Source organism: Xiphophorus hellerii, chromosome 2 (assembly GCF_003331165.1).
Source record: "Xiphophorus hellerii strain 12219 chromosome 2, Xiphophorus_hellerii-4.1, whole genome shotgun sequence".
Taxonomy (NCBI): Eukaryota; Metazoa; Chordata; class Actinopteri; order Cyprinodontiformes; family Poeciliidae; genus Xiphophorus; species Xiphophorus hellerii.
Genome location: NC_045673.1, coordinates 28,106,830 through 28,119,916, shown reverse-complemented (window position 1 = coordinate 28,119,916; position 13,087 = coordinate 28,106,830). Strand labels below are relative to the sequence as shown.

General features: G+C 55.1%; 2 protein-coding genes, 2 long non-coding RNA genes, 6 other non-coding genes and 1 pseudogene across 10 annotated transcripts in view; 4 read left to right on the top strand and 7 right to left on the bottom strand.

Moving 5' to 3' along the window:
- Nucleotides 1–216: 216 nt before the first annotated feature.
- On the bottom strand, nt 217–335 carry LOC116712464 (5S ribosomal RNA). Its single transcript, XR_004337543.1, has one exon. It is a non-coding gene; the product is annotated as a 5S ribosomal RNA (ribosomal RNA).
- Nucleotides 336–1,176: 841 nt separating this feature from the next.
- LOC116710914 (uncharacterized) lies at nt 1,177–3,441 on the top strand. The gene is made up of 3 exons (XM_032550219.1): nt 1,177–2,571; nt 2,825–3,073; nt 3,201–3,441. The coding sequence occupies exons 1-3, from the start codon at nt 1,177–1,179 to the stop codon at nt 3,372–3,374; spliced, it is 1,818 nt and encodes a 605-aa protein (XP_032406110.1). The 3' UTR covers nt 3,375–3,441.
- A 352-nt stretch (nt 3,442–3,793) lies between these two features.
- On the bottom strand, nt 3,794–4,143 carry LOC116711713 (uncharacterized). The gene is made up of 2 exons (XR_004337315.1): nt 4,088–4,143; nt 3,794–3,872 (listed from the first exon to the last, which is right to left on the bottom strand). It is a non-coding gene; the product is annotated as an uncharacterized LOC116711713 (long non-coding RNA).
- A 559-nt stretch (nt 4,144–4,702) lies between these two features.
- On the top strand, nt 4,703–4,821 carry LOC116712453 (5S ribosomal RNA). The gene has a single exon (XR_004337542.1). It is a non-coding gene; the product is annotated as a 5S ribosomal RNA (ribosomal RNA).
- A 1,060-nt stretch (nt 4,822–5,881) lies between these two features.
- Nucleotides 5,882–6,000, top strand: LOC116713037 (5S ribosomal RNA). Its single transcript, XR_004337778.1, has one exon. It is a non-coding gene; the product is annotated as a 5S ribosomal RNA (ribosomal RNA).
- Nucleotides 6,001–7,462: 1,462 nt separating this feature from the next.
- LOC116713081 (uncharacterized) lies at nt 7,463–7,571 on the bottom strand (annotated as a pseudogene).
- A 571-nt stretch (nt 7,572–8,142) lies between these two features.
- On the bottom strand, nt 8,143–8,261 carry LOC116712442 (5S ribosomal RNA). The gene has a single exon (XR_004337541.1). It is a non-coding gene; the product is annotated as a 5S ribosomal RNA (ribosomal RNA).
- Nucleotides 8,262–8,995: 734 nt separating this feature from the next.
- Nucleotides 8,996–9,114, bottom strand: LOC116712420 (5S ribosomal RNA). The gene has a single exon (XR_004337539.1). It is a non-coding gene; the product is annotated as a 5S ribosomal RNA (ribosomal RNA).
- Nucleotides 9,115–9,522: 408 nt separating this feature from the next.
- Nucleotides 9,523–9,641, bottom strand: LOC116712409 (5S ribosomal RNA). Its single transcript, XR_004337538.1, has one exon. It is a non-coding gene; the product is annotated as a 5S ribosomal RNA (ribosomal RNA).
- An 841-nt stretch (nt 9,642–10,482) lies between these two features.
- LOC116710907 (uncharacterized) lies at nt 10,483–12,922 on the top strand. Its single transcript, XM_032550208.1, has 3 exons — nt 10,483–11,871; nt 12,125–12,373; nt 12,493–12,922. Exons 1-3 carry the CDS (start codon nt 10,483–10,485, stop codon nt 12,664–12,666), a joined length of 1,812 nt encoding a protein of 603 aa, XP_032406099.1. The 3' UTR covers nt 12,667–12,922.
- Nucleotides 12,923–13,084: 162 nt separating this feature from the next.
- The window catches only part of LOC116730071 (uncharacterized), a 350-nt gene continuing 347 nt past the window's right edge, over nt 13,085–13,087 (bottom strand). Inside the window, exon 2 of the long non-coding RNA XR_004341249.1 lies at nt 13,085–13,087. This exon is cut by the window's right edge and continues 76 nt beyond it. This is a non-coding gene — a long non-coding RNA (uncharacterized LOC116730071).

Genomic DNA, 13,087 nt, shown 5'->3' with positions numbered 1-13,087 from the left:
ACACTTAGTTGTGTCCCTCAATGTGAAATATTTTAAAGGCAGCAGCACCAAAAGGCTTACAGCACCTGGTATTCCCAGGCGGTCTCCCGTGCTTCTCCGTAGGGTTAGTCGTGCTTCTTCGTAGGGTTAAGCGTGCTTCTTTGTGGGGGCAAAACATTGAGGGACACTTAGTTGTGTCCCTCAATGTGAAATATTTTAAAGATAGCAGTACCAAAAGGCTTACAGCACCTGGTATTCCCAGGCGGTCTCCCATCCAAGTACTAACCAGGCCCGACCCTGCTTAGCTTCCGAGATCAGACGAGATCGGGCGTTCTCAAGGTAGTGTGGCCGTAAGCCACAAAGTACTGCCAGCTACAGCTTTTCGTAAAGCAGCACATCCAGTTGGCACTTTGTTTCTTTTTGCTTTGATTACACCTCTGTAGGGTTAGCCGTGCTTCTCCGTAGGGTTAAGCGTGCTTCTTCGTCGGGTTAAGCGTGCTTCTTTGTGGGGGCAAAACGTTGAGGGACACTTTGTTGTGTCCCTCAATGTGAAATATTTTAAAGGCAGCAGCACCAAAAGGCTTACAGCACCTGGTATTCCCAGGCGGTCTCCCGTGCTTCTCCGTAGAGTTAGCCGTGCTTCTCCGTAGGGTTAGTCGTGCTTCTTCGTAGGGTTAAGCGTGCTTCTTTGTGGGGGCAAAACGTTGAGGGACACTTTGTTGTGTCCCTCAATGTGAAATATTTTAAAGGCAGCAGCACCAAAAGGCTTACAGCACCTGGTATTCCCAGGCGGTCTCCCATCCAAGTACTAACCAGGCACGACCCGTCTTAGCGTCGTAACGGAGCCTCCCGCCGTCCGGGCAGGGGGCCGCGCGGCTATCGGGACGCGTTTCCCCGGGGATCCGGCCCCGATTTCGGGGTCGAACGAGGCCCAGGTGTCGCCAATTAGGCTCGATTGGGAAGCCAATCTCAGGAGCTTCCCCTGATTGGACGCCCCCCGAATTGGGAGCAGGTGTCGCCAATTAGGCTTGATTAGAGGGAAGCACGCCCGGGGATCCGGCCCCGATTTCGGGGTCGAACGAGGCCAGGTGTCGCCAATTAGGCTTGATTAGAGGGAGGCACGCCCACCCGCCTGCACATATAGCCGGGCTGCGGATGTGCCCCGCTCATTTGCTATCTGACTCTCGCGGAGTGACGATGACGCCTTCTAAGTTTAAGAATCGCTGCCCTGTATGTCACCGGCCGTCTTGGCGCCTGCGACGCCACTTGGATGACGTTCACAGCGTCAGGAACGCCCTGGAGCGAAGGATCCTGTTGGCGTTTGCCAGAGGGCGAGTGAGCGTTCGCGGCATGAAGTGCCCCGTCGGCGGCTGCTCGTACGGTGGGTCAAGGGTGGCGCAGCACCTCCAAGACGCTCACCGTGACCTGGGTGCCAAGGAGAAGAAGCGCCTTTTGAGGAAGCTCCAGTGGCGCAAAACGCTGCGGCAGGTGAGAGAACTTCGGGCCTCGGGTCCCGACCCGCCTTTAGCCACCAGGTTGGACCTGGAGGGTTCACGGGGCAGCGAAGCCGCCGCCGCCGCCGCCGCCGCCTCCGCCGCCTCCGCCGCCCCCCCCCCTGCTTCTCCCCTTCCCTCGCAGGGACCGAGCGCCAGCCCCGCCCGTACGACCTCGGCGGACTCCCCGCAGCGGCCGGAGCCAGAGCCGGAGGAGCTGGAGGAGCCATGTCTTGTTCCCGGCCGACCGAGCGCCAGCCCTCCACATTCCACCTCGGCGGACTCCACACAGCGGCCGGAGCCATGTCTTCTTCCCGGCGGCGGCGACGACGTGCCATCCGCGGACTCGGCGGCGACGACCGGAGTGCCGGAGATCGAGGACGAAGAACCGCAGGCCCCGTCCTCGAGCACGGTGGGTAGGCTGAGTACATTTCCTGCAGTCATCCGTCGCTACCTAGAAGAGTACGGCCGGCACCTGGCCGGGGCAGTACGCTCGCGAAAGCATGCTGAAAATGTTAAGTCAAAGATGGGTCGAATTGTTGCATTCCTCAGCTACATGAGCCGTGATAAGACCGAGCTGGGCTCCTGGCGCTTCTTGGATGACGCCGGACGCATAATGGCCTGGCCCGCTGAACTCACCGAGCGGGAGCGGAAGGCCGTAACTACCGTTAAGGTCTACCTGGTAAACACAACCCAATTCCACGTATACTTCATGGAGACGCCTCCGAGAAGCTCCAGGCTGTCCAAGCGGCAGCTCGTGTCCGTGATGCGAGCTCTGAGGTCGGCTACGTGCCAAATCGGAACGAAGGTGGTGCTTCGGCAGATCAAGGTCAAGTCCGAGAAGCTACAGCGCTCCGTAACGCCCGAAATTCTCCGCAGATGCATCGCAAAGTGTCGGGGCTGGATCCCCAAACTCTTGCTGAGCTCCTCGCAAAAGAAGCACGACGTGGGGCTGAGACATCTGCTGTACGGGTTCTTTGCCCTTTACCTTATTTCGCTCTACGGCCATCGAGCCGGCGTCATGACCAACCTTACCACCGAAGAGGTCCTGGAGGCCGCGAGGGGGGCCGACTCTTCCTCTCCGGGGGTCGTACTCAATGTAAGTCTGCACCCACTCACTAACACTAGCCTGGCTGGCTGGCTGGCTGGCTGGCTGGCTGACTGGCTGGCTGGAGCCTGGATGGATGGCTGGATGGATGGATGGATGGATGGATGCAGCAGCAGCCAGGCTGCTGCATCCATCCATCCATCCAGGCTCCATCCATCCAGGCTCCATCCATCCAGGCTCCAGCCAGCCAGCCAGCCAGCCAGCCAGCCAGCCAGCCATTTAACATTTCTCTGCCCGTCTTCAGGTAAAGAACCATAAGACTGCCCGGGTGTTTGGATGTGCTCAGGTCTTTCTCACCCACGAGGAACTGGGCTGGATCCAGCGGTGGATGGAGATCCGGGCTCGGCTACGTCCGCAGTGCGATCTGGTCTTCTTCAATACCAACCATCAGCACGTGAACACCATCACTGCGTTCGCCAGGAACGCGTGGGCAGCGATGCTACTGCCAGGGAGACCCTCGCTTACCGACATCAGGACCGCGGTCGCAACGATGGTAAGTTATCCAGGAAAGCAGCATAGCCGCCATCCGACCCCTGCCTGCCTGCCTGCCTGCCTGCCTGCCTGCCTGCCCGCCCTCTGACTCTCTGCCCCCCTCTCTCTCTCTCTCTCTCCCCTCACAGTGCAGGAACACCCACTCCAGTGATGTCCGGACGCAGATGTCCCGGGTGATGTGCCACGACACCCGCACGGCCGACCGATTCTATGCGATGCAGCTGGATGTCGGCCAAATGGCGGAGATGAGGCGCAGATTTGCCCAGTGCATGGGAGATGAAGCTGCAGAAAGTTCACAATAAACTTTGAATAATGCACCAGGATGTGTCATGTCTCTTCATTGTGTGGTGGTGGTGGTGGTGGTGGTTGGGGGGTGGGGGGGGGGTTCAAGGTTCCAGTCCCGGCCAACCTCTGGTAATCTGATCTGGGCTCCGAACCGAGCCAGAGAGGCACCAGGCCCATCCAGAAGGACCGAGGAGGAGGAGACTCACTCACCGGACCGGCCAGAGCCCACAGCGTTGCTGCCTCGGAGATCCAGAGAACCAGAGAGAAGATCCGGGGGAAACGGCTTAAAATGCTGGAAGAAGCCGAAAAAGGGGGCCCTTAATCGGCCTTATCTGAGCTGTAGAAGGGCCCTGGATCAAAACACTTTGTCATTTTTTCGAAAAATGTGCTCTTCTCCAGGGGTCTGTTGTAATTCCTCCGGGGGGATTTTTTTCTGTAAGGTCTTGAAATCCTATCTATCCAAATGGCGCTGGTGAAGCCCTGTTTTTAGGGGGTCGGGGCAATGCTTTGCAGGCCTTGACCCCCGGACACTTACACGACTGCCTGAAATAGGGACCCGAAATAGGGCCCGGCAAGCCAGAGAGCTCCAGGGGGCTTTCAGCTCATCTTTTAGCCACAAATAGGGACCCGAAATAGGGCCCGGCAAGCCGGAGAGCTCCAGGGGCCTTTCAGCTCATCTTTTAGCCTCAAATCGGGGCCCGATCTCCGGCTACGCACTGACTACACCAACCCTGGACACCTCCAGGGGCTTTCAGCTCATGCTATAGCCGGAAATCGGGCCCTCAATGCAGGCCCGGCAAGCCGGAGAGCTCCAGGGGCTTTCAGCTCATGCTATAGCCGGAAATCGGGCCCTCAATGCAGGCCCGGCAAGCCGGAGAGCTCCAGGGGCCTTTCAGCTCATGCTATAGCCGGAAATCGGGCCCTCAATGCAGGCCCGGCAAGCCGGAGAGCTCCAGGGGCCTTTCAGCTCATCTTTTAGCCTCAAATCGGGACCCGATTTCAGGCTTCTCTCTCACTGATCCGGCTCCGGAACAAACAACCAGGCTGGACAACCGGAAAACCTTACGCACCCTTCGAACCGCGGCATCCCACACTTAAGCACGGATTACACCCACCGACACGCACGGCCCCGGACGGGTCGTGCCCCTGGTAGGGCAAAGAGAAGCAGGTGGTGGTGGTGGTGGTGGTGGTCCCCCCCGTCCCCCCCGCCGGACGTTCGCCCGCAGGACGGGGTTCCCTAACCCGCTTTGCCCTAACCCTGCAGAGGTGTAATCAAAGCAAAAAGAAACAAAGTGTCAACTGGCTTTGCTGCCTTACGAAAAACTGTTCCTGTTAGCACATTGTGGCTTACGGCCACACTACCTTGAGAACGCCCGATCTCGTCTGATCTCGGAAGCTAAGCAGGGTCGGGCCTGGTTAGTACTTGGATGGGAGACCGCCTGGGAATACCAGGTGCTGTAAGCCTTTTGGTGCTACTGTCTTTAAAATATTTCACATTGAGGGAAACAACTAAGTGTCCCTCAATGTTTTGCCCCCACAAAGAAGCACGCTTAACCCTACATAGAAGCATGACTAACCCTACGGAGAAGCACGGGAAACCGCCTGGGAATACCAGGTGCTGTAAGCCTTTTGGTACTGCTATCTTTAAAATATTTCACATTGAGGGACACAACTAAGTGTCCCTCAATGTTTTGCCCCCCCAAAGAAGCACGCTTAACCCTACATAGAAGCATGACTAACCCTACGGAGAAGCACGGGAAACCGCCTGGGAATACCAGGTGCTGTAAGCCTTTTGGTGCTGCTGCCTTTAAAATATTTCACATTGAGGGACACAACTAAGTGTCCCTCAATGTTTTACCCCCACAAAGAAGCAGGCTTAACCCTACATAGAAGCATGACTAACCCTACGGAGAAGCACGCGAGACCGCCTGGGAATACCAGGTGCTGTAAGCCTTTTGGTGCTGCTGCCTTTAAAATATTTCACATTGAGGGACACAACTAAGTGTCCCTCAATGTTTTACCCCCACAAAGAAGCATGCTTAACCCTACGGAGAAGCACGACTAACCCTACGGAGAAGCACGACTAAACCTACGGAGAAGCACGGGAGACCGCCTGGGAACACCAGGTGCTGTAAGCCTTTTGGTGCTGCTGTCTTTAAAATATTTCACATTGAGGGAAACAACTAAGTGTCCCTCAATGTTTTGCCCCCACAAAGAAGCACGCTTAACCCTACATAGAAGCATGACTAACCCTACGGAGAAGCACGGGAAACCGCCTGGGAATACCATGTGCTGTAAGCCTTTTGGTGCTGCTGCCTTTAAAATATTTCACATTGAGGGACACAACTAAGTGTCCCTCAATGTTTTACCCCCACAAAGAAGCATGCTTAACCCTACGGAGAAGCACGGCTAACTCTACGGAGAAGTACGGCTAACCCTACAGAGGTGTAATCAAAGCAAAAAGAAACAAAGTGGCAACTGGCTTTGCTGCTTTACGAAAAGCTGTTCCTGTTAGCACATTGTGGCTTACGGCCACACTACCTTGTGAACGCCCGATCTCGTCTGATCTCGGAAGCTAACCAGGGTCGGGCCTGGTTAGTACTTGGATGGGAGACCGCCTGGGAATACTAGGTGCTGTAAGCCTTTTAGTGCTGCTGTCTTTAAAATATTTCACATTGAGGGACACAACTAAGTGTCCCTCAATGTTTTACCCCCACAAAGAAGCACGCTTAACCCTACATAGAAGCATGACTAACCCTACGGAGAAGCACGCGAGACCGCCTGGGAATACCAGGTGCTGTAAGCCTTTTGGTGCTGCAGCCTTTAAAATATTTCACATTGAGGGACACAACTAAGTGTCCCTCAATGTTTTACCCCCACAAAGAAGCATGCTTAACCCTACGGAGAAGCACGACTAACCCTACGGAGAAGCACGACTAAAACTACGGAGAAGCACGGGAGACCGCCTGGGAATACCAGGTGCTGTAAGCCTTTTGGTGCTGCTGTCTTTAAAATATTTCACATTGAGGGAAACAACTAAGTGTCCCTCAATGTTTTACCCCCACAAAGAAGCACGCTTAACCCTACATAGAAGCATGACTAACCCTACGGAGAAGCACGCGAGACCGCCTGGGAATACCAGGTGCTGTAAGCCTTTTGGTGCTGCTGCCTTTAAAATATTTCACATTGAGGGACACAACTAAGTGTCCCTCAATGTTTTACCCCCACAAAGAAGCATGCTTAACCCTACGGAGAAGCACGACTAACCCTACGGAGAAGCACGGGAGACCGCCTGGGAATACCAGGTGCTGTAAGCCTTTTGGTGCTGCTGCCTTTAAAATATTTCACATTGAGGGACACAACTAAGTGTCCCTCAACGTTTTGCCCCCACAAAGAAGCACGCTTAACCCTACGAAGAAGCACGACTAACCCTACGGAGAAGCACGGGAGAACGCCTGGGAATACCAGGTGCTGTAAGCCTTTTGGTGCTGCTGCCTTTAAAATATTTCACATTGAGGGACACAACAAAGTGTCCCTCAACGTTTTGCCCCCACAAAGAAGCACGCTTAACCCGACGAAGAAGCACGACTAACCCTACGGAGAAGCACGGCTAACCCTACAGAGGTGTAATCTAAGCAAAAAGAAACAAAGTGCCAACTGGATGTGCTGCTTTACGAAAAGCTGTAGCTGGCAGTACTTTGTGGCTTACGGCCACACTACCTTGAGAACGCCCGATCTCGTCTGATCTCGGAAGCTAAGCAGGGTTAGCCGTACTTCTCCGTAGAGTTAGCCGTGCTTCTCCGTAAAGGTAACCGTGCTTCTCCGTAGGGTTAAGCATGCTTCTTTGTGGGGGTAAAACATTGAGGGACACTTAATTGTGTCCCTCAATGTGAAATATTTTAAAGGCAGCAGCACCAAAAGGCTTACAGCACCTGGTGTTCCCAGGCGGTCTCCCGTGCTTCTCCGTAGGTTTAGTCGTACTTCTCCGTAGGGTTAGTCGTGCTTCTCCGTAGGGTTAAGCATGCTTCTTTGTGGGGGTAAAACATTGAGGGACACTTAGTTGTGTCCCTCAATGTGAAATATTTTAAAGATAGCAGTACCAAAAGGCTTACAGCACCTGGTATTCCCAGGCGGTCTCCCATCCAAGTACTAACCAGGCCCGACCCTGCTTAGCTTCCGAGATCAGGCGTTCTCAAGGTAGTGTGGCCGTAAGCCACAATGTGCTAACAGGAACAGCTTTTCGTAAAGCAGCAAAGCCAGTTGACACTTTGTTTCTTTTTGCTTTGATTACACCTCTGTAGGGTTAGCCGTACTTCTCCGTAGAGTTAGCCGTGCTTCTCCGTAGAGGTAACCGTGCTTCTCCGTAGGGTTAAGCATGCTTCTTTGTGGGGGTAAAACATTGAGGGACACTTAGTTGTGTCCCTCAATGTGAAATATTTTAAAGGCAGCAGCACCAAAAGGCTTACAGCACCTGGTATTCCCAGGCGGTCTCCCGTGCTTCTCCGTAGGGTTAGTCGTGCTTCTCCGTAGGGTTAAGCATGCTTCTTTGTGGGGGCAAAACATTGAGGGACACTTAGTTGTGTCAATCAATGTGAAATATTTTAAAGATAGCAGTACCAAAAGGCTTACAGCACCTGGTATTCCCAGGCGGTCTCGCGTGCTTCTCCGTAGGGTTAGTCATGCTTCTATGTAGGGTTAAGCGTGCTTCTTTGTGGGGGCAAAACATTGAGGGACACTTAGTTGTGTCCCTCAATGTGAAATATTTTAAAGATAGCAGTACCAAAAGGCTTACAGCACCTGGTATTCCCAGGCGGTCTCCCATCCAAGTACTAACCAGGCCCGACCCTGCTTAGCTTCCGAGATCAGACGAGATCGGGCGTTCTCAAGGTAGTGTGGCCGTAAGCCACAATGTGCTAACAGGAACAGCTTTTCGTAAGGCAGCAAAGCCAGTTGCCACTTTGTTTCTTTTTGCTTTGATTACACCTCTGTAGGGTTAGCCGTACTTCTCCGTAGAGTTAGCCGTGCTTCTCCGTAGGGTTAAGCATGCTTCTTTGTGGGGGTAAAACATTGAGGGACACTTAGTTGTGTCCCTCAATGTGAAATATTTTAAAGACAGCAGCACCAAAAGGCTTACAGCACCTGGTATTCCCAGGCGGTCTCCCGTGCTTCTCCGTAGGGTTAGTCGTGCTTCTATGTAGGGTTAAGCCTGCTTCTTTGGGGGGGCAAAACATTGAGGGACACTTAGTTGTGTCCCTCAATGTGAAATATTTTAAAGATAGCAGTACCAAAAGGCTTACAGCACCTGGTATTCCCAGGCGGTTTCCCGTGCTTCTCCGTAGGGTTAGTCATGCTTCTATGTAGGGTTAAGCGTGCTTCTCCGTAGGGTTAAGCGTGCTTCTTTGTGGGGGCAAAACATTGAGGGACACTTAGTTGTGTCCCTCAATGTGAAATATTTTAAAGGCAGCAGCACCAAAAGGCTTACAGCACCTGGTATTCCCAGGCGGTCTCCCGTGCTTCTCCGTAGGGTTAGTCGTGCTTCTTCATAGGGTTAAGCGTGCTTCTTTGTGGGGGCAAAACATTGAGGGACACTTAGTTGTGTCCCTCAATGTGAAATATTTTAAAGATAGCAGTACCAAAAGGCTTACAGCACCTGGTATTCCCAGGCGGTCTCCCATCCAAGTACTAACCAGGCCCGACCCTGCTTAGCTTCCGAGATCAGACGAGATCGGGCGTTCTCAAGGTAGTGTGGCCGTAAGCCACAATGTGCTAACAGGAACAGCTTTTCGTAAGGCAGCAAAGCCAGTTGACACTTTGTTTCTTTTTGCTTTGATTACACCTCTGTAGGGTTAGCCGTACTTCTCCGTAGAGTTAGCCGTGCTTCTCCGTAGAGGTAACCGTGCTTCTCCGTAGGGTTAAGCATGCTTCTTTGTGGGGGTAAAACATTGAGGGACATTTAGTTGTGTCCCTCAATGTGAAATATTTTAAAGGCAGCAGCACCAAAAGGCTTACAGCACCTGGTATTCCCAGGCGGTCTCCCGTGCTTCTCCGTAGGGTTAGTCGTGCTTCTTCGTAGGGTTAAGCGTGCTTCTTTGTGGGGGCAAAACATTGAGGGACACTTAGTTGTGTCCCTCAATGTGAAATATTTTAAAGATAGCAGTACCAAAAGGCTTACAGCACCTGGTATTCCCAGGCGGTCTCCCATCCAAGTACTAACCAGGCCCGACCCTGCTTAGCTTCCGAGATCAGACGAGATCGGGCGTTCTCAAGGTAGTGTGGCCGTAAGCCACAAAGTACTGCCAGCTACAGCTTTTCGTAAAGCAGCACATCCAGTTGGCACTTTGTTTCTTTTTGCTTTGATTACACCTCTGTAGGGTTAGCCGTGCTTCTCCGTAGGGTTAAGCGTGCTTCTTCGTCGGGTTAAGCGTGCTTCTTTGTGGGGGCAAAACGTTGAGGGACACTTTGTTGTGTCCCTCAATGTGAAATATTTTAAAGGCAGCAGCACCAAAAGGCTTACAGCACCTGGTATTCCCAGGCGGTCTCCCGTGCTTCTCCGTAGAGTTAGCCGTGCTTCTCCGTAGGGTTAGTCGTGCTTCTTCGTAGGGTTAAGCGTGCTTCTTTGTGGGGGCAAAACGTTGAGGGACACTTTGTTGTGTCCCTCAATGTGAAATATTTTAAAGGCAGCAGCACCAAAAGGCTTACAGCACCTGGTATTCCCAGGCGGTCTCCCATCCAAGTACTAACCAGGCACGACCCGTCTTAGCGTCGTAACGGAGCCTCCCGCCGTCCGGGCAGGGGGCCGCGCGGCTATCGGGACGCGTTTCCCCGGGGATCCGGCCCCGATTTCGGGGTCGAACGAGGCCCAGGTGTCGCCAATTAGGCTCGATTGGGAAGCCAATCTCAGGAGCTTCCCCTGATTGGACGCCCCCCGAATTGGGAGCAGGTGTCGCCAATTAGGCTTGATTAGAGGGAAGCACGCCCGGGGATCCGGCCCCGATTTCGGGGTCGAACGAGGCCAGGTGTCGCCAATTAGGCTTGATTAGAGGGAGGCACGCCCACCCGCCTGCACATATAGCCGGGCTGCGGATGTGCCCCGCTCATTTGCTATCTGACTCTCGCGGAGTGACGATGACGCCTTCTAAGTTTAAGAATCGCTGCCCTGTATGTCACCGGCCGTCTTGGCGCCTGCGACGCCACTTGGATGACGTTCACAGCGTCAGGAACGCCCTGGAGCGAAGGATCCTGTTGGCGTTTGCCAGAGGGCGAGTGAGCGTTCGCGGCATGAAGTGCCCCGTCGGCGGCTGCTCGTACGGTGGGTCAAGGGTGGCGCAGCACCTCCAAGACGCTCACCGTGACCTGGGTGCCAAGGAGAAGAAGCGCCTTTTGAGGAAGCTCCAGTGGCGCAAAACGCTGCGGCAGGTGAGAGAACTTCGGGCCTCGGGTCCCGACCCGCCTTTAGCCACCAGGTTGGACCTGGAGGGTTCACGGGGCAGCGAAGCCGCCGCCGCCGCCGCCTCCGCCGCCTCCGCCGCCCCCCCCCCTGCTTCTCCCCTTCCCTCGCAGGGACCGAGCGCCAGCCCCGCCCGTACGACCTCGGCGGACTCCCCGCAGCGGCCGGAGCCAGAGCCGGAGGAGCTGGAGGAGCCATGTCTTGTTCCCGGCCGACCGAGCGCCAGCCCTCCACGTTCCACCTCGGCGGACTCCACACAGCGGCCGGAGCCATGTCTTCTTCCCGGCGGCGGCGACGACGTGCCATCCGCGGACTCGGCGGCGACGACCGGAGTGCCGGAGATCGAGGACGAAGAACCGCAGGCCCCGTCCTCGAGCACGGTGGGTAGGCTGAGTACATTTCCTGCAGTCATCCGTCGCTACCTAGAAGAGTACGGCCGGCACCTGGCCGGGGCAGTACGCTCGCGAAAGCATGCTGAAAATGTTAAGTCAAAGATGGGTCGAATTGTTGCATTCCTCAGCTACATGAGCCGTGATAAGACCGAGCTGGGCTCCTGGCGCTTCTTGGATGACGCCGGACGCATAATGGCCTGGCCCGCTGAACTCACCGAGCGGGAGCGGAAGGCCGTAACTACCGTTAAGGTCTACCTGGTAAACACAACCCAATTCCACGTATACTTCATGGAGACGCCTCCGAGAAGCTCCAGGCTGTCCAAGCGGCAGCTCGTGTCCGTGATGCGAGCTCTGAGGTCGGCTACGTGCCAAATCGGAACGAAGGTGGTGCTTCGGCAGATCAAGGTCAAGTCCGAGAAGCTACAGCGCTCCGTAACGCCCGAAATTCTCCGCAGATGCATCGCAAAGTGTCGGGGCTGGATCCCCAAACTCTTGCTGAGCTCCTCGCAAAAGAAGCACGACGTGGGGCTGAGACATCTGCTGTACGGGTTCTTTGCCCTTTACCTTATTTCGCTCTACGGCCATCGAGCCGGCGTCATGACCAACCTTACCACCGAAGAGGTCCTGGAGGCCGCGAGGGGGGCCGACTCTTCCTCTCCGGGGGTCGTACTCAATGTAAGTCTGCACCCACTCACTAACACTAGCCTGGCTGGCTGGCTGGCTGGCTGGCTGGCTGGCTGACTGGCTGGCTGGAGCCTGGATGGATGGCTGGATGGATGGATGGATGGATGGATGCAGCAGCAGCCAGGCTGCTGCATCCATCCATCCATCCAGGCTCCATCCATCCAGGCTCCATCCATCCAGGCTCCAGCCAACCAGCCAGCCAGCCAGCCAGCCAGCCATTTAACATTTCTCTGCCCGTCTTCAGGTAAAGAACCATAAGACTGCCCGGGTGTTTGGATGTGCTCAGGTCTTTCTCACCCACGAGGAACTGGGCTGGATCCAGCGGTGGATGGAGATCCGGGCTCGGCTACGTCCGCAGTGCGATCTGGTCTTCTTCAATACCAACCATCAGCACGTGAACACCATCACTGCGTTCGCCAGGAACGCGTGGGCAGCGATGCTACTGCCAGGGAGACCCTCGCTTACCGACATCAGGACCGCGGTCGCAACGATGGTAAGTTATCCAGGAAAGCAGCATAGCCGCCATCCGACCCCTGCCTGCCTGCCTGCCTGCCTGCCTGCCCGCCCTCTGACTCTCTGCCCCCCTCTCTCTCTCTCTCTCTCCCCTCACAGTGCAGGAACACCCACTCCAGTGATGTCCGGACGCAGATGTCCCGGGTGATGTGCCACGACACCCGCACGGCCGACCGATTCTATGCGATGCAGCTGGATGTCGGCCAAATGGCGGAGATGAGGCGCAGATTTGCCCAGTGCATGGGAGATGAAGCTGCAGAAAGTTCACAATAAACTTTGAATAATGCACCAGGATGTGTCATGTCTCTTCATTGTGTGGTGGTGGTGGTGGTGGTGGTTGGGGGGTGGGGGGGGGTTCAAGGTTCCAGTCCCGGCCAACCTCTGGTAATCTGATCTGGGCTCCGAACCGAGCCAGAGAGGCACCAGGCCCATCCAGAAGGACCGAGGAGGAGGAGACTCACTCACCGGACCGGCCAGAGCCCACAGCGTTGCTGCCTCGGAGATCCAGAGAACCAGAGAGAAGATCCGGGGGAAACGGCTTAAAATGCTGGAAGAAGCCGAAAAAGGGGGCCCTTAATCGGCCTTATCTGAGCTGTAGAAGGGCCCTGGATCAAAACACTTTGTCATTTTTTCGAAAAATGTGCTCTTCTCCAGGGGTCTGTTGTAATTCCTCCGGGGGGATTTTTTTCTGTAA

Bases quoted from the DNA above. Each gene is read 5' to 3' on its own strand.
- LOC116710914 (XM_032550219.1), top strand. From the start codon at position 1,177: ATGACGCCTTCTAAGTTTAAGAATCGCTGCCCTGTATGTCACCGGCCG. The intron at 2,572-2,824 runs GTAAGTCTGCAC...GCCCGTCTTCAG, and splicing joins CTCCGGGGGTCGTACTCAAT to GTAAAGAACCATAAGACTGC. The intron at 3,074-3,200 runs GTAAGTTATCCA...CTCCCCTCACAG, and splicing joins GGACCGCGGTCGCAACGATG to TGCAGGAACACCCACTCCAG.
- LOC116710907 (XM_032550208.1), top strand. From the start codon at position 10,483: ATGACGCCTTCTAAGTTTAAGAATCGCTGCCCTGTATGTCACCGGCCG. The intron at 11,872-12,124 runs GTAAGTCTGCAC...GCCCGTCTTCAG, and splicing joins CTCCGGGGGTCGTACTCAAT to GTAAAGAACCATAAGACTGC. The intron at 12,374-12,492 runs GTAAGTTATCCA...CTCCCCTCACAG, and splicing joins GGACCGCGGTCGCAACGATG to TGCAGGAACACCCACTCCAG.